Below are 27,929 nucleotides of genomic sequence, written 5' to 3' on the forward strand. Positions count from 1 at the left end.
ATAATAGCGGGGAGTGAAGTGTCCACGACGACGATAAGTAATGGATCACAAGTGTGGCTATGTGTGTTTACGCGTGAGAAGGAGACGGCTCGGCGGAGGAGGAGGAGGTGGAGGAAGAGCAGGAGGAGGAGGAGGAGGAGGAGGAGGAGAATCAGATCACCATCACTCTTACTTAGTGCGACATTTGGCGGACTCTCCGTTAGCCGTCATTATCATCATCATCATCATCGTCCGTGTGCGTAGTAGCTGAAGAGGAGGAGGAGGGCGACTCCTCTTCTTGTTCGAGTGTCGTCGAGGTCAATCGTCATCATAGCCGGCCCCTCACTGCCAGAGTGCCAAAGTGCCCAAAGTGCCCCGGCGGGTGGAGGGAGAGAGATACCTGTCAGTGTTTGTGTCCCTCAGGTCGCGCCTACACCCGAGAGTAAAGCGATGATGTTATTTCTTTTAACGTGTACTTAGTGACAAAGGTACTTCTCTTTTTGTGTTGGGGGAGGGGGCGGGGTTCCCTTTTCCCGAGAGCAAAGGTTACAACAGCCAGAACTGTACAGATACTACGGAGAGATAAGATAATTGTGTGTGTGTGCGTGTGTGTTAAAAGATGCTCTATATGGATCGGTCCAGTTTCGAAGGTTTTCGAGTAGAAAAGTGGTTCTCCCGTTATCTAATAGTGACCCCCAAGACAGGATTGTTGTGAGGAGAGGCACGTAACACCGAAAAAAAAAATGACCCGTCGCTTGAGGGAAGCTGCCAATTGCTCAAATGGTTAAAGACGAACCGCAAAATGTGCCTAGTTTATACTCAGTTCATATCGTGATTCTCGTACGAAAGCAAAGGTAATGAAGGAACATACCAGTGTATACATCCATCCAATTCACTATCCCTTCGGGATTCAACTAGGAATCTGTGACCCTGGTAGTTGTAACGCCAGATACCTTTCAATCAAGGAGAAGTAAGCCTCAAGAGACTCGAATGGTGAACTGAAGCTTGTCTACCCATTAATCATATTCGTGGTGTGATTATTTCAGTGGATAACGGTGCACGATTTTCGCGAATCGGTGTATTACTATGCTTGATGAGGATAATTCAAGTGTTATCTATGCACGCATGAGTGAAATCTACAAGCAACGTTCACCAGAATTCTACACATACATACGTAACTGAATGCACACACACATATAAATGTATATATATACATATATATTTTTTGTAAATATGCACGGGGTGCATATACACAAATCTTCATAATTATTTTGTATGCTTTTTCTGCAACACACACACACACACACACACACACACACACACACACACACACACACATATATATATATATATATATATATATATATATATATATATATATATATATATATATGTATATGTATATGTGTGTGTTTGCAGAAATCATACAAAATAATTATGAAGATCTGTGTATACTACACATCGCATAAATATTCACAAAAAAATAAAAGATATCTAGGTATTAAAATCTCAATCAGGGCACGAACTCCCCACGGAAAAAGAAAAAGAAAAGGGATTTTAATCATGCAAACAATGAATAATAGAAGTGATTAACATTAATATCGAGATGTGTCCTTGACCCTATGCATGTTAAATAAATGTCGAGTGAGCGTTTTAATCAATAAATTAACAGTGTCTGCGTGATTTACATTTGGTGTTGCAATTTATACCAATCCAAATCTGGCTAAGTGTTGAAAATTTGACGTTTGATGACACACGTGTCAACATAGCTCATTTTTGAGTGGAGCTTATGTAATTCTTTTTTTTTTTTTTTGTATTATTTGACTTTAAAAAAATATTCCCAGTTCATCCCGTTCGCCAGCGACACAATTCTGATTACTATTTCTAAATGAAACGACATAATACGAAGACAAGCTTTCACAGAAACAAGCCGAGGTAGTGAGGAAGCACTTCAGTTATTTCAATTTTAATTGGCTCCCGAGGCATGGCAAAATAATACGACGATGCGAAGCGCACAGGGGGTACAAATGGAGGAGTACTTTTCCTTTTGTGTACACGCCAATGTAACCTACTTGTTGTTAGTCCTGTATAGAAAAAAAAGTATATTTTATCTAATACTCGTCCGATAAGATAGCCTCATTATCTGCTGACGACCGATCTTTGTTTTTCATGCTTCTCGGATAGGTGTGACTCCATACGATCGTCTTGAGCATGAATACGTGTTATTTCATAAGATTTATTCGAGATTTTCATAGAAAAAAAAATTACCCTTTTTTTCTGATTCATTCAATTATACAAATCACTTCTCGGATAAGTGTGTGACTCCAAACGATCGTCTTGATCATCATTATGTGTTACTTCAAAAGATCAATTCGCGATTTTCATAAAAAAAAAAAAAATGACCATTTTTTCTAAATCATTTAATTATACAAATTGCTTCTCGCACAGGTGTGACTCCATACGATTAATTTTAGTCATGAATAAGTGTTATTTCGAAAGATCAATTTGCAATTTTCATAAAAACATTACTATTTCTTTTTTCTGAATCATTCAATTATACAAATCGCTTCTCGGATAGGTGTGACTCCATACGACTGATTTTAATCATGAATAAGTGCTATTTCAAAAGATCAATTCGCGATTTTCATAAAAAAAATATCACCACATATTTTCTGCGTCATTTACTTTTACAAATCGCGGTAAATTACAACTTACACAATCGCTGAAAATACTTGATGAGACTGACATTTTAGTTAAGAAATCAGATTGGCTTCAAGTTCTTAATCATTTGCTTTTAAATACTATTAGTCTGGCTTAGCAGACATATTTTCGTTGTAAGTTCATTACAGTTATAAATGAATGCTTTATATTTTATAGTTATAAATGAAAGCTTTATATTTTATAGTTATAAATGAAAGATTTATATTTTATCGTTATAAATGAAAGCTTCATATTTTATAGCTATAAATGGAAGCTTTATATTTTATAGTTATAAATGAAAGCTTTATATTTTATAGATATTAATGAAAGCTTTATATTTGGTAAAAAAAAAAAAAAATACTGCACCGATAAAACATAGTGCGCTAAATTAATCTTGATTTTAGTAAGGAAAAAGTCAAATTTTACTTTACATATGAAAAGGGATACATTTAGGACATCTTAACCTATTTCCAAAACAGGATAATAACTAAGAAGGTAAAAGGATAATTAAGAAGGTAATGCGAGTTCAAGTTCTCCGCTAACTTAAGCATCTGTGAAGAACAATGTGGAAACAAAGTCTAAACGCAAAATAGTAATATAATAACAATAATTACAAGAACTAAAAACGATTTCAAAGCTTTTGGACAGAGATGAAGTGAACGGTATATATGGATAAACAGCTTCGATGATCTGCAACTACATAAAAAAAACATAAGTTTTCGAAATCTGCTTTTTTTTTTGAGTGAGGGTGAGAAAAACTTCCCCATCACGCTCAAAATGTCTGCAGGAACGGCCCGCGTTACCTACCTCGCTGAGGTAAGGAGGAAATAAACATTTCTTTTTTAATACTGAAAAGATTAAAAATAAAAATAAAAAACCACCGAAGAAATCTAACGAAGCGAATCATGGATCGTGATATCACCTCCTCCCCCTCCTCGAAGACTCGGTGCAAGCGACAGAGGAGGATGTGGGCGGGAGCGTGGGTGAGCGTGGCCATCTGGGCGTGTTTGAGCCCCGTGATCCTCACGCCCACGGGGGCGTTTTTCACGAGCGAGGCGAGACCCAGTGGCCCGGATGGGGATGTAGTCGGAGCTCTCAACAGGATCGTTCAAGTAAGCTATTGGGATTTCGTTGAGATGAATAGTAGAGATAAAATTCGCCTTTAGTGTATGGCTTATGGGCCTAAAACGTTGTTTCGTAGGAGTTATGCGTTATGCAATTACTAATCAGACGTTGGCATACACACATACACAATTAATATCATACACACACACACACACACACACATATATATATATATATATATATATATATATATATATATATATATATATATATATATATATATATATATATATATATATATATAATATGTATGTATACATATATATATATATATATATATATATATATAGAGAGAGAGAGAGAGAGAGAGAGAGAGAGAGAGAGAGAATATATATATATATATATATATATATATATATATATATATATATATATATATATATATATATATATATATATATATATATATATATATATATATATAGAGAGAGAGAGAGAGAGAGAGAGAGAGAGAGAGAGAGAGAGATAATTCCCATGAAACTCAACAGCTCCAAAATATATAGACAAATAAAATTTCGTACTTTTCCTTTGTTTGAGCTCTTAGTGCTTTGATAGTTTGCAATCATCACCCCAATTGGCTATTTAGAGAAGAATGGACATTTCTCCATTTTTCAATATAAAACTCGGCAACTAAAACATAAATTTGGGCGTGTTCTTCAGTTTACAATGGACTTACACAATTTCTTTATGGGAGAGGGACTGAAGCTTGTGGTAAATATTTTTAGCTAAAACTGTCACACATTATTGTCGTTTTGATATTGAAAAAACTACTTCCAAAACATTTTTTGCCATCGAAAAAACTACTTCCAAAACAATTTTTGCCAACGAAAAACAAACTACTTCCAAAAAATTTTTTGCTATTGATAAAGAAACTACTTCCAAAACATTTTTTGCCACTGACAAAGATAAGAAACTTCTTCCAAAACATTTTTTCCCACTGAAAAAGAAACTTTCAAAACATTTTTTGCCAATGAAAAAGAAACTACTTCCAAAACGTTTTTGCCACTGATAAAGAAAATACTTCCAAAACATTTTTTGCCACTGAAAAAGAAACTTCCCAAAATTTTTTTGCCCTTGAAAGAGAAACTACTTCCAAAACATATTTTGCCACTAAAAAAGAAACTACTTCCAAAACATTTTTTGCCATTGAAAAAGAAACTACTTCCAAAACATTTTTCCCATTGAAAAGAAACTACTTCCAAAACATCTTTTGCCACTGAAAAAGAAACTAATTCCAAAACATTTTTGCCAATGAAAAATATACTACTTCCAAAACATTTTTTGCCATTGAAAAAGAATTTACTTCCAAAACATTTTTTGCCATTGAAAAAAACTACTTCCAAAACATTTTTTGCCATTAAAAAAGAAACTACCTCCAAAACATTTTTGCCATTGAAAAAGAAACTACCTCAAAAACATTTCTTGTCACTGAAAAAAAACTACTTCCAAAACATCTTTTGCCAATGAAAAAGAAACTACTTCCAAAACATTTTTTGCCACTGAAAAAGAAACTACTTCCAAAACATTTTTTGCCATTGAAAAAGAAACTACTTCCAAAACATTTTTTGCCATTGATAAAGAAACTACTTCCAAAACATTTTTTTGCCTTTTAAAAAGAAACTACTTCCAAAACATTTTTTTGCCATTGAAAAAGAAACTATTTCCAAAACATTTTTTGCCACTGCAAAAGAAACTGCTTCCAAAACATTTTTTGCCAGTGAAAAAGAAACTACTTCCAAAACATTTTTTGCCATTGAAAAAGAAACTATTTCCAAAACATTTTTTGCCACTGAAAAAGAAACTACTTCCAAAACATTTTTTGCCATTGAAAAAGAAACTATTTCCAAAACATTTTTTGCCACTGAAAAAGAAACTACTTCCAAAATATTTTTTGCCATTGAAAAAGAAACTATTTCCAAAACCTTTTTCGCCATTGAAAAAGAAACTACTTCCAAAACATTTTTTTGCCATTAAAAAGAAATTACTTGCAAAACATTTTATAAAAAATTGGTATTTCAACATCTGCTGTGATTAATAAATAACAGTAAGTGTACAATTTAGCGCATAACTGTTACTAATAACAAACAAAGACTGTTAAAGCACTCATCCTATCGTATATGTAGATGAAACAATAAATAAAACGTAAAAAATGCGCCGAAGTTTCTTCGGTGAAATCGCGTTTTCTGTACAGCCGCTACAGCGTATAATCAAGGCCACCGAAAATATATCTATCTTTCAGTGGTCTAGGTATAGTGCTGTATGAGCCACGGCCCATGAAACTTTAGTCACGACCCGGTGGTGGACTGTCCTATATCGTTGCCAGACGCACCCCACTATAGCTAATTTCAACCTTAAATAAAATCAAAACTACTGAGGCCAGATTGTGCCGAAGAAACTTCAACGCATTTTTTACTTGTTTTAGGACGAGCCTACTTCAGTCCCCGTAAAATGCCTGATTTACCAAGATATCTGAGCATCGGAAAAGGTTCCTCGGTATCGAATGTGAGCTGAGACTCTTAACATCTTAAATAAGAATATTGCAGTGAAGAGAACTTATTGTTAACTGTCATAACACGCTCAAGTGATTTTGCAGCCTAATTTAGATCAGTAAAATGAACAACAAATTTTTTTCCTTCTTTAAAACCCTGAAATATCAAATAACAGTTTCAACCTATTTATCAATTATGACAGTGATTTACATTTTTTTTTTTTGTGATGGCACCCTAACTAACGTAATTATTACCGTGGCACCCCTTCTTCACCATCCCACCATAACTCATGAATCAACTTTTTTAATTAATATAATTATTATCCATACTACATATAATAATATATATATATATATATATATATATACGTGTGCGTGTGTGTGTGTGTGTTAATATATTAGGGTAGACACACTGATAATAATCACATGAAGACTTCTGCAAACTTTGTTGTTTACAAATGTTCATTGAGATGATCTAGCCAAGGAAAAATTCATGACAATCTTGCGGCACCCCTAGGCACTCTCTGTGGCACCCCAGGGAGCCACGGCGCCCAGTTTGAGAATCACTGAATTATGATCTAGTTTTCCCGAAATTACTTTATAATTTCACGAAGTATGAGTTCGTAACAAAACAAAGTTTACAAAACAGTGGAGGTGAACATATGTAAGACAAGGATTTAGATGGGATACTGTAGAGTGCAATTGAAAGGAAAGTCCCTCTAAATGTCATATTCTATGCGTTGTCGACTGCAGAATATATATATATATATATATATATATATATATATATATATATATATATATATATATATATATATATATATATATATATATATATATATATATATATAATCAATATTTACATGTAAATATAAAAATATATATATAATATTTATATATATATATATATACATGTACACTCAGCAAGGAAAGTGAGGATACATTTTCATTAGATTTCGTTCACAGAATTTTAATTTTTTTCTTACAGAAAACACATAATCTCGGTAAATTTATTCTAGAATATGAAAATACAATGCAAATTATACCATATATGTTAAATCTGCAAAACAAAAACGTTTAGATACTTAAAAACAACCATGCATGTCTGAAGTAATCAGAATTTCTCAGATGACTTCGTTCATAGAGATCTAAAAGATAGTGTGTTGATATCTCGGTGTAGAACTGTTTATCAGAACGGCAATATTTACTCGTTTTCTGTTATGAACAGGCTTATTATTGCATCATCATACGAGGTAATGATAATTTCTTTAATTTTTACACATTTATATTTGTATTTCACGGTGTTAAAAGTCAGCTGGAATTAATGGCAGTAAATGTTGTGACAGCTAGGGTAGGTTGACCAGGTCTATTTAAATTCGCAAGAGCGTTCTCTATGATGTGAGGAGCAGCGCTAGAACTTCAGCGGGAAAACACAAGTAACTGGATGTTTCTTGACGTTCTTATAGTTTCTCTCTCTCTCTCTCTCTCTCTCTCTCCATTGCTAAAACATACTATACTAAATACCAGACTCTCTCTCTCTCTCTCTCTCTCGCTCTCCATTACTGAAACATACTATACAAATATAGTATCGCTCAATGTCTAAAAGAAAAACAAATAATGAAATGAGTAGCTCTATATATAGGCCTAGGCTTACACAACAGCAGACTCTCTCTCTCTCTCTCTCTCTCTCTCTCTCTCTCTCTCTCTCTCTCTCTCTCATCATACCATTGCATTCGTTCCTTTATTGTTCCCCACGTTTTTCGTTGGACATTGCTCAAATCTAACTCTTGATTTCATTATGGAAGATCGCATTTCCGATTATGCAAGCATTCCGTTCATTGTGGTGTCATAAATTCATTTGTGTAAGGTTACATGGTAGGTTATGTCGAAAAATGTTCATTTTGCTCAGAACTATCGCTGCAAATTACAACTTGAACGAATACTGTAAAGCTTACTACTGCATTTAAGTATCAATGATTTCAGAATCGTAGAATATGATTGAAAGTTATAAGAGGTCAAGCAAAAAACAAACACAATAAGACCGAAGCTCCTCCCCTTTCTAAAGTTGCCAGATGTCGCATTATTGAGCAATATATTCCCGAAGATTTAAAAAACTGAATCCTAACTTTCCTTGCCAAGTGTACATACATATATAATACATATACATGTATGTATATATATATATATATTTAAATATATATATATTTAAATATATATATATATATATATATATATATATATATATATATATATATATATATATATTTGTATATATATATATATATATATATATATAAACAATAAATATATAAAATTATTTATATACATATATGTATATATGAGAGAGAGAGAGAGAGAGAGAGAGAGAGAGAGAGAGAGAGAGAGAGATAATTTATCCTATCCATTACGGTAAGACACAAACATATGTGTTTAAACTTTTGATTACTTATCATCCAAGACCTTGACTAAATTATGTAAACTAGTGGGGCTGAGGACACAGTCGATATCTGCTGTGTGATTTTTCTGGAAAAACAATCTAATGATAAAAACAGAAAGGAAGGAGAGGATGTGTTTCACGATGAAACGACTTCTAGCAGATTATATATATACGACCACCGTCCTATTCACAAGCACATATCAATAAAACTCCTTAATTCTGTATTGCAATCAAAACAAATGATTGCTTTCAATCGCAAAAAACAGTCTATTGTTCTATGCAAATAAAAAAGGCAGTTCTTAATATTTGAGGACTGAGGGTTAGAAGTATGAGACCAAGCCACCTCTTAATATTAGAAGCTTCAGGGTTAGAAGTGTGAAAGCAAGGCACTTTTTAATATCTGAAGCTTCAGGGTTATAATTATGAGAGCAAGACAGTTCTTAATATTTGAAGCTTCAGCATTACAAGTGTGAGAGCAAGGTACTTCTTAATATTTGAAGCTTCAGGGTTAGAAGTGTGAGAGCAAGCCCTCTCAATATTAGAAGCTTCAGGGTTGGAAGTGTGAGAGCAAGGCACCTCTTAATATTTGAAGCTTCACGGTTAGAAGTGTGAGAGCAGGGCACTTCTTAATATTTGAAGCTTTAAGAAACTTCAGGGTTAGAAGTGTGAGAGCAAGGTACTTCTGACCATTTGAAGCTTCAGGGTTAGCAGTGTGAAAGCAAGGCACTTTTTAATATCTGAAGCTTCTGGGTTATAATTATGAGAGCAAGACAGTTCTTAATACTTGAAGCTTCAGGGTTAGAAGTGTGAGATCAAGGTACTTCTTAATATTTGAAGCTTCAGGGTTAGAATTATGAAAGCAAGGCACTTCTTAATATTTGAAGCTTCTGGGTTAGAATTACGAGAGCAAGACAGTTCTTAATATTTGAAGCTTCAGGGTTAGAAGTGTGAGAGTAAGGCACTTCTTAATATTTGAAGCTTCACGGTTAGAAGTGTGAGAGCAAGGCACCTATTAATATTTGAAGCTTCAGGAAGCTTCAGGGTTAGAAGTGTGAGAGCAAGGTACTTCTGAATATTTGAAGCTTCAGGGTTAGAATTATGAAAGCAAGGCACTTTTTAATATCTGAAGCTTCAGGGTTATAATTATGAGAGCAAGACAGTTCTTAATATTTGAAGCCTCAGGGTTAGAAGTGTGAGAGCAAGGCACTTCTTAATATTTGAAGCTTCAGGGTTAGAAATGTGAGAGCAAGGCACTTCTTAATATTTGAAGCTTCAGGGTTAGAAGTGTGAGAGCAAGACAGTTCTTAATAGTTGAAGCTTCAGGGTTAGAAGTATGAGAGCAAGGCACCTCTTGATATTTGAAGCTTCAGGGTTAGAAGTATGAGAGCAAGGCACCTCTTAATATTTGAGGCTTCAGGGTTAGAAGTATGAGAGTAAGCCACCTCTTAATATTTGAAGCTTCAGGATTAGAAGTATGAGAGCAAGGCACCTATTAATATTTGAAGCTTCACAGTTAGAAGTATGGGAGCAAGGCACTTCTTAATATTTGAAGCTTCAGGGTTAGAAGTATGAGAGCAAGGCACCTCTTAATATTTGAAGCTTCAGGGTTACAAGTGAGAGAGCAAGGCACTTCTTAATATTTGAAGCTTCAGGGTTAGAAGTGTGAGAGCAAGCAACTTCTTAATATTTGAAGCTTCAGGGTTAGAAGTATGAGACACCTCTTAATATTTGAAGCTTCAGGGTTAGAAGTGTGAGAGCAAGGCACTTCTTAATATTTGAAGCTTCAGGGTTAGAAGTATGAGAGCAAGGCACCTCTTAATATTTGAAGCTTCACGGTTAGGAGTGTGAGAGCAAGGCACCTTTTAATATTTGAAGCTTCAGTGTTAGAAGTATGAGAGCAAGGCGCTTCTGAATATTTGAAGCTTCAGGGTTAGAAGTATGAGAGCACGACAGTTCTTAATATTTGAAGCTTCAGGGTTAGCAGTATGAGAGCAAGACAGTTCTTAATATTTGAAGATTCCGGGTTAGAAGTATGGAAGCAAGGCACTTCTTAATATTTGAAGCTTCAGGGTTAGAAGTATGAGAGCAAGACAGTTCTTAATATTTGAAGCTTCAGGGTTAGAAGTATGAGAGCAAGACAGTTCTTAATATTTGAAGCTTCAGGGTTAGAAGTATGAGAGCAAGACAATTCTTAATATTTGAAGCTTCAGGGTTAGAAGTATGAGAGCAAGACAGTTCTTAATATTTGAAGCTTCAGGGTTAGAAGTATGAGAGCAAGACAGTTCTTAATATTTGAAGCTTCAGGGTTAGAAGTATGAGAGCAAGACAGTTCTTAATGTTTGAAGATTCCGGGTTAGAAGTATGAGAGCAAGGCACTTCTGAATATTTGAAGCTTCAGGGTTAGAAGTATGAGAGCAAGACAGTTCTTAATATTTAAAGTTTCAGGGTTAGAAGTATGGGAGCAAGGCAGTTCTTAATATTTAAAGCTTCAGGGTTAGAAGTATGAGAGCCTGAAACATTCACCGGCTGAATTTCATGGATGGAGTGCTGAAGTTTTTCAGGGAATTAGAGGAATATAAATTGGAACTGGAATATAAAATTTAGGCCAAAGGCCAGTTGCCGGGACCTATGAGGTCATTCAGCGATGACAATAATGTTGAAACATTTGTTAGGAGAGGGTAGAAAGTGAGATGGAAGAAAGAGCATATGAACGGAGGTACTGTTAAAGGAATGAAAGGGGTTGCAGCTAGGGGTACAGAATTGGCCCTCAGGGTGCATGAAATTCTGTTTTTTTTTAACAGAAATTATTGGGGAATCACTTTATTAACCAAATACAACGGTTAAAGTTATAGCGAAAGGTGAATTATGTATTGCGATTCCTATCAATTTTATTTATTTATTTATTTATTTATTTTTTTTTTTTTGCAAAAATTACTAAGGGTACCCCATAAACAAATGTTCTGTGAAACCAGGGATTTCCCTGATCTTAATCAACCACGCTCAGAAACTGGAATTCACAGAGCTTTAAGAAACCCAGTAAGAAAATAGCAAATGAGTGAACCAATGCAAGAGGCACATTTCAAGGAGATTAACAAATTCGAATATAAATCAAGCGTAAAGTCCTGTCATAATTCCGATTGCAAGGAAGCTGAAGTGGTCATAGGGGGTTACAAATAAATCTACTGCAATCTGCTGCATTTCATTTCTCTCTTTTCTTCCATAGATTCTAATTAATAAAGTGTGTGTGTGTGTGTGTGTGTGTGTGTGTGTGTGTGTGTGTGTGTGTGTGTGTGTGTGTGGGAGTAGAGGTTAGCTACACTAATTCTGCTCTTCGTTAGCCTAGCTAAGCATTACAGACAATTGGAAGATTGGCTTACTCAAAGAATGTCTTTAATTCTCATTAAAATCATGTGCTTTTTACTAGCATAAACAGCCTTTAATCTTCCGGACAAATATTGAGAATTATTTTCTCATTAAATTTACCAGCAAAATTATCTTATCTGGGATGTTTTTAGGTCAATCACTACCATGCACATTGCACTACCTAGACACTTGACAGTACGGCACGTCATCAAATAATATGGCCTATGTAAAATATCTATCGTCGACTTATAAAAGAAATTATATATTATTACTTCAATAAGCCTTAAGTGAAAGCACTGCTCTCTTTTTACTATTAATCCTGGTAATTCAGTGTCTCCTGCCCCAGTCTAACTTTTTTCCTCTTCCAATACTCCCTATAACCCACAGCTTCGTTTTGTTTTGTACAATAACTCTCAACGCATAGCTTTGGCGACCACAATAGATTCAGAAATGGCGCCTCTGTCGACGAAATGGGAAATGGATTTGGGAACTCCGTCACAAAAAGGTAAAGAAGAAGAAGAAGAAGAAGAAGAAGAACAAGGGGTGGAGAAAGCTTGATTAAAGCACAAGAGAAGGGGAGAACCAGGGGAGAAACAGACTTGATGGACCAACAGATTGAACTCGGGAGAAATGGGATGAAAAGCAGAGGTAAAGGACTGGTAAATGGGACGGATGACAAAAGAGGGAAAACTAGGAGGGCATCTGAGGAGAGAGAGACAAAGGAAGATCTGAGGGAACAGATTAAGATGAAAAGGGGGAAATGTTCGAGAGAAGCGCAATTCGTAAGAAAAATGGTGCAGGGAGCCGAGAAGAGAGACACTAAGGCTATGACAATGAATATATGACGTTTTAAGGTACATGGGCAAACAGCATATGTTAGGACACGGAGTCATACACAAGAAAGTTTTGAGGAAGATCAAGTAGCTTTTGATGTTTCCTTCTCTTATTATTTTCTTATGTCTTTTTCTCCGCATTCTGTAGATTTCATATACTTTTCAGTACTAATTTAACTGAATAAAGCTTCCCAACTATTTCAATTGTGTGGTTCATACTCGTACTATGCAATTATACCCCTATTTTCAAAACTATTATATACTGAAACAATATTTGTTAAAATCTCTCATCTTTGTCTATTTTGGAAAAAAAATCCCGTACGCACTTAGTACGTACTCTGCGTACAGTTAAATGATTTATGCCCGGCTGTATAAACATTCAAGTTCCACCATATGCTCAATTATAAGCGGTTCTAATGCGGAATGTCTTCTGAGGAAAAACAGAAAAAAACAGTCAATGACCGTTCGCCATCAACTACTGAATCAAACTGAATCCCAGTGCAAAACCTTCGGCAATATTAGAACGCTTCAAAAACTTGCATCGAAGTTCACTTCTACAAGTACTCTCACCGTTTTAAGGACACTAAGGACCTTCCACCATACAACATCTCTGAACTTTGTCTAGCTAGAATTTTCACGTTTTCCTTGTACTATTCCCGAAATCTCCAGAATTGGATTTGGCCTCCATTTTCGCCATGTGATCAAACCACCTTTAAAATCTGACGAAGTTTTTCACCTAACTCTTGTACAACAAAGTCGCATTTTTAAGTTTCTCACATTCAAACTGCCTTACTTCATCACATACAATGCAAATCTCTCACCACAATGGCTTCCAGCCTTTTTTTTTTAACATCTACATTTCACTCCCATAAAACAGAGTTGGCTAAACAATTCACCCGTATACACCAGCTTTCGTTTGCATAGATTCTACTCCATCCTCACACCAGTTGTAGAGATCCCGCAACTTTTCTTTCTTCTCGCCTCCCAAAGATCTGTATGACTCAACAACATCCATTCTTCCACTATGCATACAATCAATCATTCCTGTCTTCCTGCTTTCCTCTTTACCCCTCACAACACTCGCCCTCCTAACAATCAATTCTAACCTTCTTAGTTTTCTGTAAAAGAAAACTATTGTGCCGGCTTTGTCTGTCGGTCCGCACTTTATTCTGTCCGCACTTTTTCTGTCCACCCTCAGATCTTAAAAACTAATGAGGCTAGAGGTCTGCAATTGCTATGTTGATCATCCACCCTCCATTCATCAAACATACCAAATTGGCTCTCTCTAGCCTCAGTAGTTTTTATTTTTATTTGAAGTTAAAGTTAGCCATAATCGTGCTTCTGGCAACGATATAGGATAGGCCACCATCAGGCAGTGGTTAAAGTTTCAAGGGCAGCGGCTCATACAGCATTATACCGAGACCACCGAAAGATAGATCTATTTTCGGTGGCCTTTATTATACGCTGTAGAGGCTGTACAGAAAACTCGATGGCGCGAAAAACTTTCGGCGCATTTTTTACTTGTTCCTCTTACAAATACCCTCAAATTCATAACCAATGTCTACAGCTTCTTTTCACCATCGAAAGCAATCAGCCAGTGTATACTCCATTCATGACTGCTTCATTTTTTTTTCTTCTCACAAACTTGAGCTTACATCCCTCGTTCTTCGCCAAACTTCTCTGTTTATCACATTCATGATGAAATTAATAGCCATAGGCATAACACACCTCTGAGTAAGACACACCTTTGTAACAACTCAGCAACTTTCCAAATCGCGCCTTTATTAATACCAACCCAAGCTTTTACATGGTCTATGCACCCTAAACCTAGGTTTTTCCTTTTAAAATTTCTCACATAGCTTTTCTGTAACACTGCAGTTACATGCACACACACACACACACACACACCATCTTCACTGTTCAAAACTGCAGTGCTCTTCACAATCAGCTTCGGATATTTTCCTTAGTTTCTCATTCAAAACCTTACCATATACCTTCCAAAGAATACATTAAACATTTAGCCATTATTTACAACTTTTACGTTAACCTATGTCCTTTTTGCCTTTATATAAGGAAAACATTATTCCTCTGCCTGGTTATTTTGTAACCTTTCCCTCACCCAGATATTCCTTGCACATTCTAGTCAGCCTCTCTATTCCAGCATCTTTGAAAACTCCAAAAACCTCTTACATTATTCGCCTCTACCTCTCTTCTGCTCTATTCATCCATTAAAACCTCAAAATACTTACTCCTCATCTTTTATTGAAAGATCTAGTTAATATTAACCTTTCTTACTAGTTTAATTCTAGCCTAGCATCCAGGACTTGGCTAATTTACCCCAAAATATTAATTACCCCTTATCTATTTTTCTCTCGCTAAAAAATATACTCAAGTTTCAAATCTCGCGAATCAAGATGGTGGAAGAATTATTTTGAGAGGCAATTCTTAAACACCTTCTCCCTCAAAAAAAAAAAAAAAAAAAAAAAAAAAAAAAAAAATTTTAAATGATGATGATATTACTTACCTCAAAAGTTCACTTGACATACAAGAACACAGTAATCTGGAACTGGAGATCTGGAAACTTCCAGTCTCTGGTATTCTCCGCCTTCGCCTGTAATGAATCCAGAGATTCCTCTAATTACTTTAATAGCTCTAATGACTGACATATCATTATCAATAGTTTTTTTAATGTGCAGGTTTCCCCTAAATCAAACCGACTTTCCAAATTAATCTTATGTTCATGTTTAAGGATTTTGAACACAAAAACAAAAAAAAATAATTAAGAAAATCTTCAATAACTTTCACAAAAGCAGGTAAATGATAGAATACAATGATCATAAATTCAGTTTCATACTTGTTACAATATTTTAAGTGAGTGGAATCATAGAAATTTCATTATATTTAATTGTCAACATAGGATTACATTATTTGAAAATTATTATAGCAATGTTACTATTCAATCTAATGAAACTGTAAAAAAGAATTTATTAGTGTCAGCATCAAAGCTATGTTTTCACAGAGAAAATAAAATTCTTTTTTAGGCAAAAAAATTATTGAACAAAATATTCCTCAGGAAAAAATCCGACTTAAAGCTTACCACCCAGCGAAGGGCTCCCCTGCAGAATTCATTATCCAATTAACGGAACTGTTTTCAGATAATTGAAATTAATTACGCTTGTTGTCCAATTAAGATTGTTTTTGTCAATTAGCAGGCAAAACACCTCTCATCAAGCAGTAATTTCACAACTCTAATTAGAACAAAAGGACATAGCTTGTATTGATAGCTTGCCTTCCTAATCTAATACGATATGAAGAGGAAGTGATGAGGGCGTTAAATTCGCCATATTCCAAGTATACAAACGAAAGGCTTTAGTCAAATACCCAACAGAACAGAATATAGATTTCAGGTCAAAGGCCAGGCAGGGGACCTATGAGGTCATTCAGTGCTGGAACGGAAATTGACAGTAGAAAGGGTTGAAAGGTGTAACAGAAGGAAAACCTCAAAACAGTTGCACTATGAATCAATTGTTAGGAGAAGGTGGAAAGTAAGATGGAAGAAAGAGAATATAAACGGAGATACAGAAAAAAGAATGAAAAAGGTTGTAGCTACGGGCCGAAGGGACGCTGCAAAGAACCTGAGTAGTGCCTACAGTGCACCGCATGAGGGGCACTGACGATAGTAATCCCCTACGGGGGAAATGCCCTACGTACGTAACCATGATAATTTTTTCACGAGGACCATATCTTCCATAGTAGTCTTGAATCATGATAGATTTTTTTTCTAATTTTTAGAAATATTTTAATCATATGATAAGCACGAGGTAACAATGATTAGGCGTTGTAGGTTAGTTCTAAGCTGGAATACATTAAAGAAAGATATGCCGTCCCATAACACAGGAGACTAGGCCTTCGTGAAAAATTCCTCGACTTTACAATGACTCATCAACACACAAAAAGATCATACTATACAAATACCTAAATAGAAAAATATCTAAAATTACCAAACAAATAATCTCCTTTAAATTTTCTACAGCAACTACTTGAATGGGGCATTTTGGTAGAAGTGAGTAAGATTGATAAGTTCATTATTGTTGTAAATAATTCACTTTTCATAATTTATATGAAATATTAAGCCGAGCTAAGTCTCCGTCAATCATTATGCCAAAAAAAAAAAAAAATTACATATGTATACTGTTTACTCCAAATATCACATAAGACCAAAGACATAAAAAAACATATATTGTCCTGATGGCTTATAAATTTAGTCAATCAAAACATTTGTTCTGACAAAAAAGAAAATTATCTGAGGGTACTGGCCAAATTTTTCTATTTATATCCACCCAAGCTATCTCTCAGAAGTTCATGGACCTAGTGATACGATAAGAAAATTCAACTAATCTGATAAACAATTAGGTAACTTGAAACAAATAAATGATAGCAGACAAATTGTCGGAAAAGGTACAACCCACTGTAACTCTGCTGAGCTAAGCAGTGAGTTATGTGCCTGGTAGTTAGAGGATTAAGGTGGGTCACAAACAAGTGAAGAAGGGCAGAAGGGCATCGAATATGGAGCATCTTTAAGAGGAAAGGGGCGCAGTGGTTGTGTGTAATATATATATATATATATATATATATATATATATATATATATATATATATATATATATATATATATATATATATATATATATATATACATAAATAAATTTCTGACTCAACACGGGACCGAACTCCGATCTTTCGAGTGGAGTCCACGGCGTTAGCAATTCGGACGCAGTTGCTAATGCCCTGGATTCTCACTCGAAAGACCGGGGTTCGGTCCCGTTGTGAGTCAGAAATTTATATGTATATATATATATATATATATACATATGTATATATATATACATATATATATATATATACATATACATATGTATATATATACACATATATATGTATGTATGCATATAAATATAGTTATGTCTGTTTCGGAAGCTGCTGCGTTAGTTAGTTCGCTGTAAATCACGAATAAGAAAAACGTTTATGGTTGTAAAAAAAAACAAGAAAAAAATAAACACCAACAACCGCATACTCCAATCCATCAGAAACCACTGAAGAAAAACAACTATGCCATAATAACTGCAGAAACTGAATTACTCTTATTCCCCCATGGGAAAACAACTATGCCATAATAACTACAGAAACTGAATTATTCTTATTCCCCCAAGGAAAAACAACTATGCCATAATAACTACAGAAACTGAATTATTCTTATTCCCCCAAGGAAAAACAACTATGCCGTAACAACTACAGAAACTTAAATACTCTTATTCCCCCATGGAAAAACAACTATGCCATAATAATTACAGAAACTGAATTACTCTTATTCCCCAAGGAAAAAAAACTTTGCCATAACAACTACAGAAACTTAAATACTCTTATTCCCCTAGGAAAAACAACTATGCCATAATAATTACAGAAACTGAATTACTTATTCCCCAAGGAAAAACAACTATGCCATAACAACTACAGAAACTTAAATACTCTTATTCCCCCATGGAAAAACAACTATGCCATAATAACTACAGAAACTTAAAAACTCTTATTCCCCAAGGAAAAAGCTTTCCATAATAATTACACAAACTTAAATACTCTTATTCCCCAAAGAAAAACAACTATGCCATAACAACTACAGAAACTTAAGCACTCTTATTCCCCTAGGAAAAACAACTATGCCATAACAACTACAAAAACTTAAATACTCCTATTCCCCCAAGGAAAAACAACTATGCCATAACAACTACAGAAACTTAAATACTCCTATTCCCCTAAGGAAAACAACTATGCCATAACAACTACAGAAACTTAAATACTCCTATTCCCCAAGGAAAAAACAACTATGCATAACAACTACAGAAACTTAAATACTCCTATTCCCCCAAGGAAAAACAACTATGTCATAACAACTACAGAAACTTAAATATTTTTATTCCCCAAGGAAAAAAACTTTTGCCATAATTATTACAGAACCTGAATAGCTCTTATTCCCAAAAGAAAAACAACTATGCCATACCAACCACAGAAACTTAAACTCTCTTCTTCCCCAAGGAAAAACAACTGTGCCATAACAACTACAGAAACTTAAATACTCTTATTCCCCCAAGGAAAAACAACTATGCCATAACAACTACAGAAACTTAAATACTCTTATTCCCCCATGGAAAAACAACTATGCCATAATAATTACAGAAACTGAATTACTCTTATTCCCCCAAGGAAAAACAACTATGCCATAATAACTACAGAAACTGAATTATTCTTATTCCCCCAAGGAAAAACAACTATGCCATAATAACTACAGAAACTGAATTATTCTTATTCCCCAAAGGAAAAACAACTATGCCGTAACAACTACAGAAACTTAAATACTCTTATTCCCCCATGGAAAAACAGCTATGCCATAATAATTACAGAAACTGAATTACTCTTATTCCCCAAGGAAAAAAAACTTTGCCATAACAACTACAGAAACTTAAATACTCTTATTCCCCTAGGAAAAACAACTATGCCATAATAATTACAGAAACTGAATTACTTATTCCCCAAGGAAAAACAACTATGCCATAACAACTACAGAAACTTAAATACTCTTATTCCCCCATGGAAAAACAACTATGCCATAATAACTACAGAAACTTAAAAACTCTTATTCCCCAAGGGAAAAAGCTTTCCCGCAATAATTACACAAACTTAAATACTCTTATTCCCCAAAGAAAAACAACTATGCCATAACAACTACAGAAACTTAAGCACTCTTATTCCCCTAGGAAAAACAACTATGCCATAACAACTACAAAAACTTAAATACTCCTATTCCCCCAAGGAAAAACAACTATGCCATAACAACTACAGAAACTTAAATACTCCTATTCCCCTAAGGAAAACAACTATGCCATAACAACTACAGAAACTTAAATACTCCTATTCCCCCAAGGAAAAACAACTATGCCATAACAACTACAGAAACTTAAATACTCCTATTCCCCCAAGGAAAAACAACTATGTCATAACAACTACAGAAACTTAAATATTTTTATTCCCCAAGGAAAAAAAACTTTGCCATAATTATTACAGAACCTGAATAGCTCTTATTCCCCAAAAGAAAAACAACTATGCCATACCAACCACAGAAACTTAAACTCTCTTCTTCCCCAAGGAAAAACAACTGTGCCATAACAACTACAGAAACTTAAATACTCTTATTCCCCCAAGGAAAAACAACTATGCCATAACAACTACAGAAACTTAAATACTCTTATTCCCCCATGGAAAAACAACTATGCCATAATAATTACAGAAACTGAATTACTCTTATTCCCCCAAGGAAAAACAACTATGCCATAATAACTACAGAAACTGAATTATTCTTATTCCCCAAGGAAAAACAACTATGCCATAATAACTACAGAAACTGAATTATTCTTATTCCCAAAGGAAAAACAACTATGCCAGAACAACTACAGAAACTTAAATACTCTTATTCCCCCATGGAAAAACAGCTATGCCATAATAATTACAGAAACTGAATTACTCTTATTCCCCAAGGAAAAAAAACTTTGCCATAACAACTACAGAAACTTAAATACTCTTATTCCCCTAGGAAAAACAACTATGCCATAATAATTACAGAAACTGAATTACTTATTCCCCAAGGAAAAACAACTATGCCATAACAACTACAGAAACTTAAATACTCTTATTCCCCCATGGAAAAACAACTATGCCATAATAACTACAGAAACTTAAAAACTCTTATTCCCCAAGGGAAAAAGCTTTCCCGCAATAATTACACAAACTTAAATACTCTTATTCCCCAAAGAAAAACAACTATGCCATAACAACTACAGAAACTTAAACACTCTTATTCCCCTAGGAAAAACAACTATGCCATAACAAATACAGAAACTTTAAAACTCTTATTCCCCAAGGAAAAAAAACTTTGCCATAATTATTACAGAACCTGATTAGCTCTTATTCCCCAAAAGAAAAACAACTATGCCATACCAACTACAGAAACTTAAATACTCTTATTCCCCTAGGAAAAACAACTATGCCATAACAAATACAGAAACTTTAAAACTCTTATTCCCCAAGGAAAAAAAACAACTTTGCCATAATTATTACAGGACCTGACTAGCTCTTATTCCCCAAAAGGAAAACAACTATGCCACACCAACCACAGAAACTTAAACACTCTTATTCCCCAGGTCCTGGACTCCCACGAGCGTCACACCGCCCTCTACGAGAGGGTCTCGAAACTCGAGGAGAACCTCAACAAGAAGACGGAGAACGAGAGGAAGCTCGAGGAGGAGGTCTTGGACTTGCGGGCGAAAATCCCCGCCCTGGAGGCCGAGATCCAGACCATCCCGGAGATGAGGAAAGATCTGGCGGAATTCGAGGCGAAGATCGAGAAGCTGGTGCACGACTACGAGGCCAAGCTGTCGGCCTTGGCTTCGGAGGTCATCCGGCTGAAGAAATACGGCGCGAGGAGGAAGGACCTTCAGACCCTCAGCGACGGCAGCGACAATGTCCTCCTCAGGACTGATGGTAAGTCGTGACGGTATGATGAAGGAAACATGCGCAAGCAAACATGGGAGGACGACAATCACTTGTTTGTTTATATATATATATATATATATATATATATATATATATATATATATATATATATATATATATATATATATATATATAATGTAGGCGGCAGGTCACGTATGTGTACCTCTGCCTCCTTCCACGCAAGCTCAGGATTCCCACGCTAGGGCAGGATCGACATATTGGCCAGGCTAACAATCTTACACGCCATACATACTATATATGTCTGCATTCAAGACATGAAAACGTAATAACATAAATATATATATGTATATATATAGGCGATATATATATATACAGTATATGTATATGTATATATATATATATATATATATATATATATATATATATATATATATATATATATATATATATATATATACATAGAGAGAGAGAGAGCAATGCATCACAATAAACGTCAAATTCGTTACAAAAATTCCGGTCAAATGCAATACAAAAAATTCCCGTCAAACGCATCTCATCTTTAACCTTTATGGAAACTGTGGTTCGGCGGAGGCCTTACATTGCAGACTGCTAAGAACCATAACTGCACTGCAGTGTGGGTGGCTTTGAGAGCTCAGTAGTCTGCCATCAGCAGTTAATCTTGCTTTAAAAAAAAATCCTAAAAAAAATAAAAAAACAATCACCCAGAGTCGATAAAATGCCCATAAAACCTGAATTCTGTTACCGACGAAACGTTAAAGGTTCAGGGAACATTCGTAAGACAAAAGACAGTCGCTCAAAAGACCATCGACTTGGTATTAAACGAGAGACATAAGCAATGTTATGAAGCACACCAACACTTGCTTTCCTACGCTATCCCCGCTACCACGACAATAGCATGCTTGATTACCGTTTGCCGTTTTCCCCGAGGTAACTGGAAGTACTAACTGCTTTGAGAGGACGTTAATGCCAATGGAATTCGTGCGGTGATGCTCCTTCAATGAGTTTACGAATTTGCTTTGCCTTGTCGATTCGTGTTAAGAAGACGCAGAAGCTACAGACCAATGAAGGTTAAAAGCACCTCAACCGAGATACTATGTGTTACCCAAGCACCACTGTATGGCCAAGAAATGTGCTCTCAAAAACAGCCAATGAAGAATGAGGACAAAGTGATACGAGCCGTGCTATAAAGCACAAAACCAGTTTAATAGTTTTATTAAGATTACCCAACATCTGCTAAAAACATAACAGACACCTTACACGCCTCGAACTGTCGACCTAACCGCTCAACTCTCCCCGTTGCTGGGAGAAAGGGAGCTGGGGATTTGGTACGATACATGTACACATACGCTACCGGGGTCTAAGCGACGTCAGGCAGGGCAGCCGATCGAGGTTACGGTCTACCCCAACGCCAAATCAAAGTCCTTCAAAAGAAGGCATCGTGCTTACCCCATATAAAAAAAATGAGAAAAAGCACGTTAAACGAAGAAGAAGAAGATGATTAAGATTACAGAAACTAAAGAAAACTAGAGAAAATCGTGCTTGATAAGAGTTTACTGGTTTGTACCTAGTGCTTGGAATTATTCTAATCATCCGTTGGTAACTCTTGGATAATCAACCTGTCATATGATTACTAAAAATAATGATAGTCAAGAACACGCAGCAGTTAGCAAATAGGTCTGGCAAGGGAATCATTTTATATTGTTTATAAGAACGAACAGTAAATTATGCAGTTATATCAGCTGTAAGCGTGCAGTGAGAGATCGCATCAAAAGGTGGAATAGTTTCTGCTACTATTATTGAATCTCTCACATCAAAAGGTGGAATAGTTTCTGCTACTATTATTGAAACCATACAACTTGCCATCTACTGATCTAAAAAAATACTTAAGGATGAAGCATAGATAGCCTACTGACTTTACAGGAAGGATGGACAAAATATACATATACATTATATATACATAATCTAATACAAGGGAGGAATGCAACAGACCCAATAAAATACATGGATTCAACGTTTAAGATATCAGTGGCCAAAATACACTACTAACTTAAAAACTGAAGGAAGGCAACAGCACTTTTAATTGCACAAACTAAAGTAATAAGACAAGTAATGCAAGGAAAAAAAGGGCTTTAAGACAAATGCTGTATGAAAAAAGATGCAATTGGTTCTTCCAGTTTAAAAAGTCAGACAGCCTATGGATAAAAGATAGATGAGCTTTCGAATCTAATACGCTACATTACCGTTCGTCGAATTTCACTGTAAAAGTTAGAATAAAGAAGAAATAATACTGGTAAATAACCGTGATGTTTTAAGAAAATTAAACTCAATAAGAAACTGGAATTTTCCCAAAAAAACGTAAATGCAGTTTGTAACAGACCGTGGACCTTCGGAAAATACAGATAAAGCAAATAACGTACATTTCAAGGAAGATAAATAGAGAAGATATGAAACGAATATTTTCATGAAAGGTATTGTAAGCAGCGAACCATTCCAGAATGGTAGACAAGAATCACTCAGGTATGTTATAAAAAGTTACTGAGTAAATCTTCCCAACTGATGCTAGAATATATTGCCAAAAAGGAAAGCTTTATTTTTTTGACAGAAAATTTTCGTGTGTCTCGAGTGATGCAAGCCAAGTGAAAAATGCTCTTGGGTTCACAGACTCCTATGGCGAAATCTTACTTCTTCAATCTTTCAGAATACCTAGAAATAACCTTAAAATTCTTTATGTTCTGTCATAATAACAGCATTTACATGTTGGTTAAATCTTGGCTTTTGTAATGATAAATGTTTAACAATATTTCTAAAACATCAGATTATGTACACAGATATGGACTGTACACAGATTTCTTTATTACAAACAAAATGTAATAAGTAAACAAAAACTTGAACAGTGGAAAACTCGATCTTGTGCAATGGATGATGAATCAATGAACTGTATTCTCTCTATTACATCGAAAAGCCAAGAAATGATAGCTGTTCAAGATATTTATTCCTGTATCTTTCTTGCAGTGCCAACATGCCCTGAAGTAGGCCTGGGAATGGCAGCCGAGAGGGTGGGTGACCAGTGTTTATATTTCTCTTGGGCCACAGCCCTCAACTGGACGGACGCACATCGCCACTGCCAGTCTCTGGGAGGAGACCTCTCTGCTCCAGAGGACCTTTTGCCTCTGAAAACCTTCCTTCATGCAGAATTCGGTAAGGAGTCCTTTAAATTGAGTTGATGTATGTAACAGAAATGCTAGTTGATTTTGGTAATCAAGTCCTTTCAATTGAGTTGATGTATGTAACAGAACTGTTAGTTGATTTTGGTTAGAAAGTATTTTAAATTGAGTCGATGTATGTAACGGAACCGTTAGTTGATTTTGGTTAGAAAGTCCTTTAAAATGAGTTGATGTACGTAACAAATTTTAGTTGATTTTGGTAATCAAGTCCTTTCAATTGAGTTGATGTATGTAACAGAAATGCTAGTTGATTTTGGTAATCAAGTCCTTTAAACTGAGTCGATGTATGTAACAGAATTGTTAGTTGATTTTGGTTAGAAAGTCCTTTAAATTGAGTCGATGCATGTAACAGAACTGTTAGTTGATTTTGGTTAGAAAGTCCTTTAAATTGCGTTGATGTACGTAACAAATGTTAGCTAATTTTGGTAAGAAAGTCCTTTTAATTGAGTTGATGTATGTAACAGAAATGCTAGTTGATTTTGGTAATCAAGTCCTTTAAATTGAGTTGATGTATGTAACAGAAATGCTAGTTGATTTTGGTAAGCAAGTCCTTTCAAATGAGTTGATGTATGTAACAGAAATGCTAGTTGATTTGGTAAGCAAGTCCTTTCAATTGAGTTGATGTATATAACAGAAATGTTAGTTGATTTTGGTAAGCAAGTCCTTTAAACTGAGTTGATGTAAGTAACAGAACTTTCAGTTGATTTTGGTAAGCAAGTCCTTTCAATTGAGTTGATGTATATAACATTACCGTTAGTTGATTTTGGTAAGCAAGTCCTTTAAATTGAGTTGATGTATGTAAGCAAATCCTTTAAACTGAGTTGATGTATGTAACAGAAATGTTGGTTGATTTTGGTAAGCAAGTCCTTTAAATTGAGTTGATGTATGTAACAGAAATGCTAGTTGATTTTGGTAAGCAAGTCCTTTCAACTGAGCTGATGTATGTAACAGAAATGTTAGTTGATTTTGGTAAGCAAGTCCTTTCAATTGAGTTGATGTATGTAACAGAACTGTTAGTTGATTTTGGTAAGCAAGTCCTTTAAACTGAGTTGATGTATGTAACAGAACTTCCAGTTGATTTTGGTAAGCAAGTCCTTTAAATTGAGTTGATGTATATAACATTACTGTTAGTTGATTTTGGTAAGCAAGTCCTTTCAATTGAGTTGATGTATGTAACAGAAATGTCAGTTGATTTTAGTAAGCAAGTCCTTTCAATTGAGTTGATGTATGTAACAGAAATGCTAGTTGATTTTGGTAATCAAGTCCTTTAAATTGAGTTGATGTATTTAACAGAAATGCTATTGATTTTGGTAATGAAGTACTTTAAATTGAGTTGATGTATGTAACAGAACTCTCAGGTGATTTTGGTGAGCAAGTCTTTTCAATTGAGTTGATGTAACAGAAATACTAGTTGATTTTGGTAATCAAGTCCTTTAAATTGAGTTGATGTATGTAACAGAAATGCTAGTTAATTTTGGTAAGCAAGTCCTTTCAACTGAGTTGATGTATGTAAGAGAACTTTTAGTTGATTTTGGTAAGCAAGTCCTTTCAACTGAGTTGATGTATGTAAGAGAACTTTTAGTTGATTTTGGTAAGCAAGTCCTTGAGTTGATGTAAGTAACATATCTGTTAGTTAATTTCTTTCACCTGGAGTGTTTAATAGTTGTTGATTAAGTCTTTAGAATTCTGAACTGATGACCAGAAATGTCATAAACGTAACAAAAGAATTTTATTCTATTTCCTTATTTTTTCCCCATAATGCACGCATCTTGCGGCCCCTTAAATTGAGTTGATGTATATAACATAATTGTTAGCCGATTCCTTTCGCCTGAAATGAGTTATATTTGATGACTTTAGTATTTAAAATTTGAATTCAGTAACCACTGAGGTCAAAAAATAACTATTATAAGGTTTAACATTTCCTTCCTTCTTGCCCTAATACCCGCAGCTCGTGGCCCCTCAATATGGCTGGGGGCATCCTACAAGTTAGACGACGAGGGAAACATCACCCACAGCACAGCGGAGCGCAAAGCTCTCTCCATGCCTAGCAGCCCCCCGTCTCCAGAAGCAGCCGAACCTGAAGGAGACCACGACGGGACCTTCTTTCGCCTGAACATAGAGGAGAGTCCTGACCTTGCCAAAAACACCATCGATGACGAAGGGACTGACGGTGACAGTCAGGACGACGAACCCGTCAGCGCCGCGTTATCTGACGGAATAGCTCTTCGCGACGAGGCTGTCATTATCCCGAAAGGAGAGATCATGGGCGATCTGCGTGTCCTGTCTCAGAGGCTGGGAGGCAGGAGGAACCTATTCGGGCAACTGTCGCAAGAGGAGCTGAACGCGAGGATTCAGAAGCTATCAAAGCCCCCTGTGGTGGATTTCATCCTCCTGGATTCAGCTCGTCCATCACCTTCTGGCGATACTGAGAACCCCGAGGAAGAGAAGCATACCTCCTCCTCCGGTGACCTCACATCGGGAGGGAATACCTCTCTCGACTCGAGACCTGGGATTTCCTCTATCCTCAACGGAGAGTCTCCCTTAGTGAGTTCACACGGGGGGCCGTCAGCAGGCGTTTTCAGAGACGTGAGACAGGTCTTGGACGAAGGTTCTGGTACGGGTGCCCCTGAAACCAGGGAAGACGAAGCCAAGGCCAGCTCAAGGGTCAAGATGAACTGTATACTACTACAGCAGAAAGAATCTTTAGAGTACGAGCTGGTTAGCCAGCCTTGCAACGAGCAACATAGATTCGTATGTGGGATTTTTTCTTCTAAAAATACGGATATGAAATTTAATCCTGATAATTTACTTCACGAGTGATTAGAAACCACTGGCAGCAATGATTTATCATGCTGCTTAAAAAATACAAGTAGCTACTGTTATGTGAAGTGACACAGGAACATGAAAGCGTATCAAGACTGCCCGCACGAATGAAAATTGCGGAAAGTATAAACTTCGATATTTAATTCATCGACTATCTAAAAATATTATAGTGTTTATATATTTTTATAACGACTAAGTTATATATTCATATGAAAAACAAACAATGATTTAAGTTAAGTGATGGCTACTCTGAGTGAAACAGCAAAATTAATTTTAAGGTGACTTGCTTACAGTGCTTCATATAGTAACCTAAACACTTCTTAAGAATATATATATATATAAATTAGAGATGTGAATATAGTGGTATAGACGTT

At 35.5% G+C, this 27,929-nt stretch overlaps 1 protein-coding gene across 9 annotated transcripts; it reads left to right on the forward strand.

The window, feature by feature from the left end:
- The first annotated feature begins 68 nt into the window (after window positions 1–68).
- Window positions 69–27,929, forward strand: LOC136848610 (uncharacterized). Of its 9 annotated transcripts, none has more exons than XM_067120989.1 (5): window positions 69–107; window positions 3,159–3,791; window positions 21,175–21,514; window positions 24,521–24,706; window positions 26,681–27,929. In XM_067120989.1, the coding sequence occupies exons 2-5, from the start codon at window positions 3,585–3,587 to the stop codon at window positions 27,550–27,552; spliced, it is 1,605 nt and encodes a 534-aa protein (XP_066977090.1). In that variant the 5' UTR covers window positions 69–107; window positions 3,159–3,584; the 3' UTR covers window positions 27,553–27,929. The 9 variants fall into 9 exon arrangements, with proteins under 9 accessions (XP_066977090.1, XP_066977083.1, XP_066977088.1 ...); XM_067120982.1 differs by lacking the exon at window positions 69–107 and adding an exon at window positions 124–467; XM_067120987.1 differs by lacking the exon at window positions 69–107 and adding an exon at window positions 124–421 and having other exon boundaries at window positions 3,121–3,791.

This window comes from Macrobrachium rosenbergii, chromosome 19, assembly GCF_040412425.1.
Source record: "Macrobrachium rosenbergii isolate ZJJX-2024 chromosome 19, ASM4041242v1, whole genome shotgun sequence".
Taxonomy (NCBI): Eukaryota; Metazoa; Arthropoda; class Malacostraca; order Decapoda; family Palaemonidae; genus Macrobrachium; species Macrobrachium rosenbergii.